The sequence below is a fragment of the Frankliniella occidentalis genome, unplaced genomic scaffold, assembly GCF_000697945.3.
Source record: "Frankliniella occidentalis isolate FOCC.00 unplaced genomic scaffold, Focc_3.1 Scaffold395, whole genome shotgun sequence".
In the NCBI taxonomy this organism is placed as follows: Eukaryota; Metazoa; Arthropoda; class Insecta; order Thysanoptera; family Thripidae; genus Frankliniella; species Frankliniella occidentalis.
Window position 1 is genome coordinate 167,176 of NW_026267517.1, and position 1,628 is coordinate 168,803.

General features: G+C 54.4%; 1 protein-coding gene across 1 annotated transcript in view; it reads right to left on the reverse strand.

Moving 5' to 3' along the window:
* LOC113212675 (probable cytochrome P450 304a1) overlaps positions 1 to 1,496 on the reverse strand; it is a 5,065-nt gene extending 3,569 nt beyond the window's left edge. Inside the window, exons 1-3 of the mRNA XM_026431481.2 lie at positions 1,259 to 1,496; positions 776 to 1,024; positions 521 to 687 (exon numbers count right to left, since the gene is read on the reverse strand). Coding sequence (XP_026287266.1) covers positions 521 to 687; positions 776 to 1,024; positions 1,259 to 1,349 — 507 coding nt within the window. The 5' untranslated portion in view covers positions 1,350 to 1,496. The remainder of the gene's footprint in view (positions 1 to 520; positions 688 to 775; positions 1,025 to 1,258) is intronic.
* Positions 1,497 to 1,628: the final 132 nt, after the last annotated feature.

Genomic DNA, 1,628 nt, shown 5'->3' on the forward strand with positions numbered 1-1,628 from the left:
CGGGCCGAATAAGGCCCGCTACATCATTCGATCATGTTCTTCTGCAAATCGCGAGACAGAAATGGTCGGGCCGCAGGCCCGACCATCGCCGCCGGCAGGCCAAGCAGGCCCGGCCCCTGCCGAACGGAGTTGCCGGCGGAGCGAAGCGGAGCTGGCAACTTCGTTTGGCGGAAGGGCGGGCCTGCTTGTTATCTTGCACCATATAAAGAACATGACGATAGGGTAAATGAAGAAAGGTTCCCTGAAATTAACGAAAAAAATATGTCCATGTGAACATAAATTTCCTTCGAATTAGGGGAAAAAGGGAATTACCAATTATTCAATGGAATCATGATGGAATTCTCTGTGAGACGGGGAGGCAACACTAAGTACCTAGAACTCATGCACGATCGAGGGGAAGGGGGGCGACCTATTTCAATCCAGGGATGATCTGGGGGTGAAGCAAGGGGTAATCGAGGGGTAATCCGGGGTATTCCGTCGGACACGAGTTGGTCTCTATCGCTCGCGATTGAACTGTAACCTTTTCCGTCCCGACTGGGTGCTGGATGGCTTCGAACAAGGTGCGGATCTCCTCCCCGACCGCCGTCTCCAGTCTGGGGAAGCGCCTGCCAAAGCCGAAGTCGCGGAGGTGGCGGAGTGAGAAGCGGCGCTGTTCGGCCCAGAAGGAGCCGTCCACGAAGAATATGCCTGCGACCCAAATCTTGCTTTTCAAAAAGACAACATGGACGGAAGCGGTGAGCACTTCTTCGTCACAATGATCCTGCAGTGGCCGCACCCAGCAGCTCGTCGAAGCTCCGGAGGCGGGCGGCGTACGTGTCGGGCCGGCCCTGGAACTCGGGCTTGAGCAGCATCTCCCTGGTGGACGCAAAGTCCGTGGCGATGACGGTCGGGTCCGAGCCGACGTACAGGCCCAGCACGGGGGACTTGTACCTGGCGGCCATGGCGACCAGGCCCTTGTACGTGTAGCGGTAGTTGTACGCGAGCAAGTGTAAGTAGCCACCGTAAAGGGGTAGTCGTGGTGGCCCTATGAAGCAAAACAGTTGAAAATAGAATCACCCTCGCAGCGACAAGGCTCCCCAGGTATCAGAATCGAGCAAACTGCATCAAAACTGCATTTTATGTCCCGTCTAAAAAAGTGCATATTAGCATGGCGCGTCTACGTATTTGAAGCGCTTTTTAAACAGGACAGAAATTGCAGTTTCAATGTAGTTGCTTCTTGGGTCGGAGAGCCACAGATTTTTTGCAAATTGAAACCTACCTGGTGGGAACATTGGCGGCCGGCTCCTCGCAAATTTGATGATGCAGGCGACGAGCGCGCAGAGGAACGCGGCGAGCAGGATGGGCGACATGGTGAGCAGCACGGGTGAGCAGCACTGGTGATCGAGGGCGCAGTGCGTGAGGTGAACTGACCAACTGCCCGATCTCTCTACTGAGCTCTGCTCTCCCCGATCACCCCTCTCTCCCGCAATGCCACCATAGCGTCGCGATTAGATTATCGCATTGTCCCCATTGCCGCGCTTTTGCCGCAAAAAACACAAAACAAATAACTCAAACTACATAATGTAAGTCGCCTCTGGACTTCGCCACCTCTTTCCCATTTACTTCAGACCAAACGATTTGTTTATAAT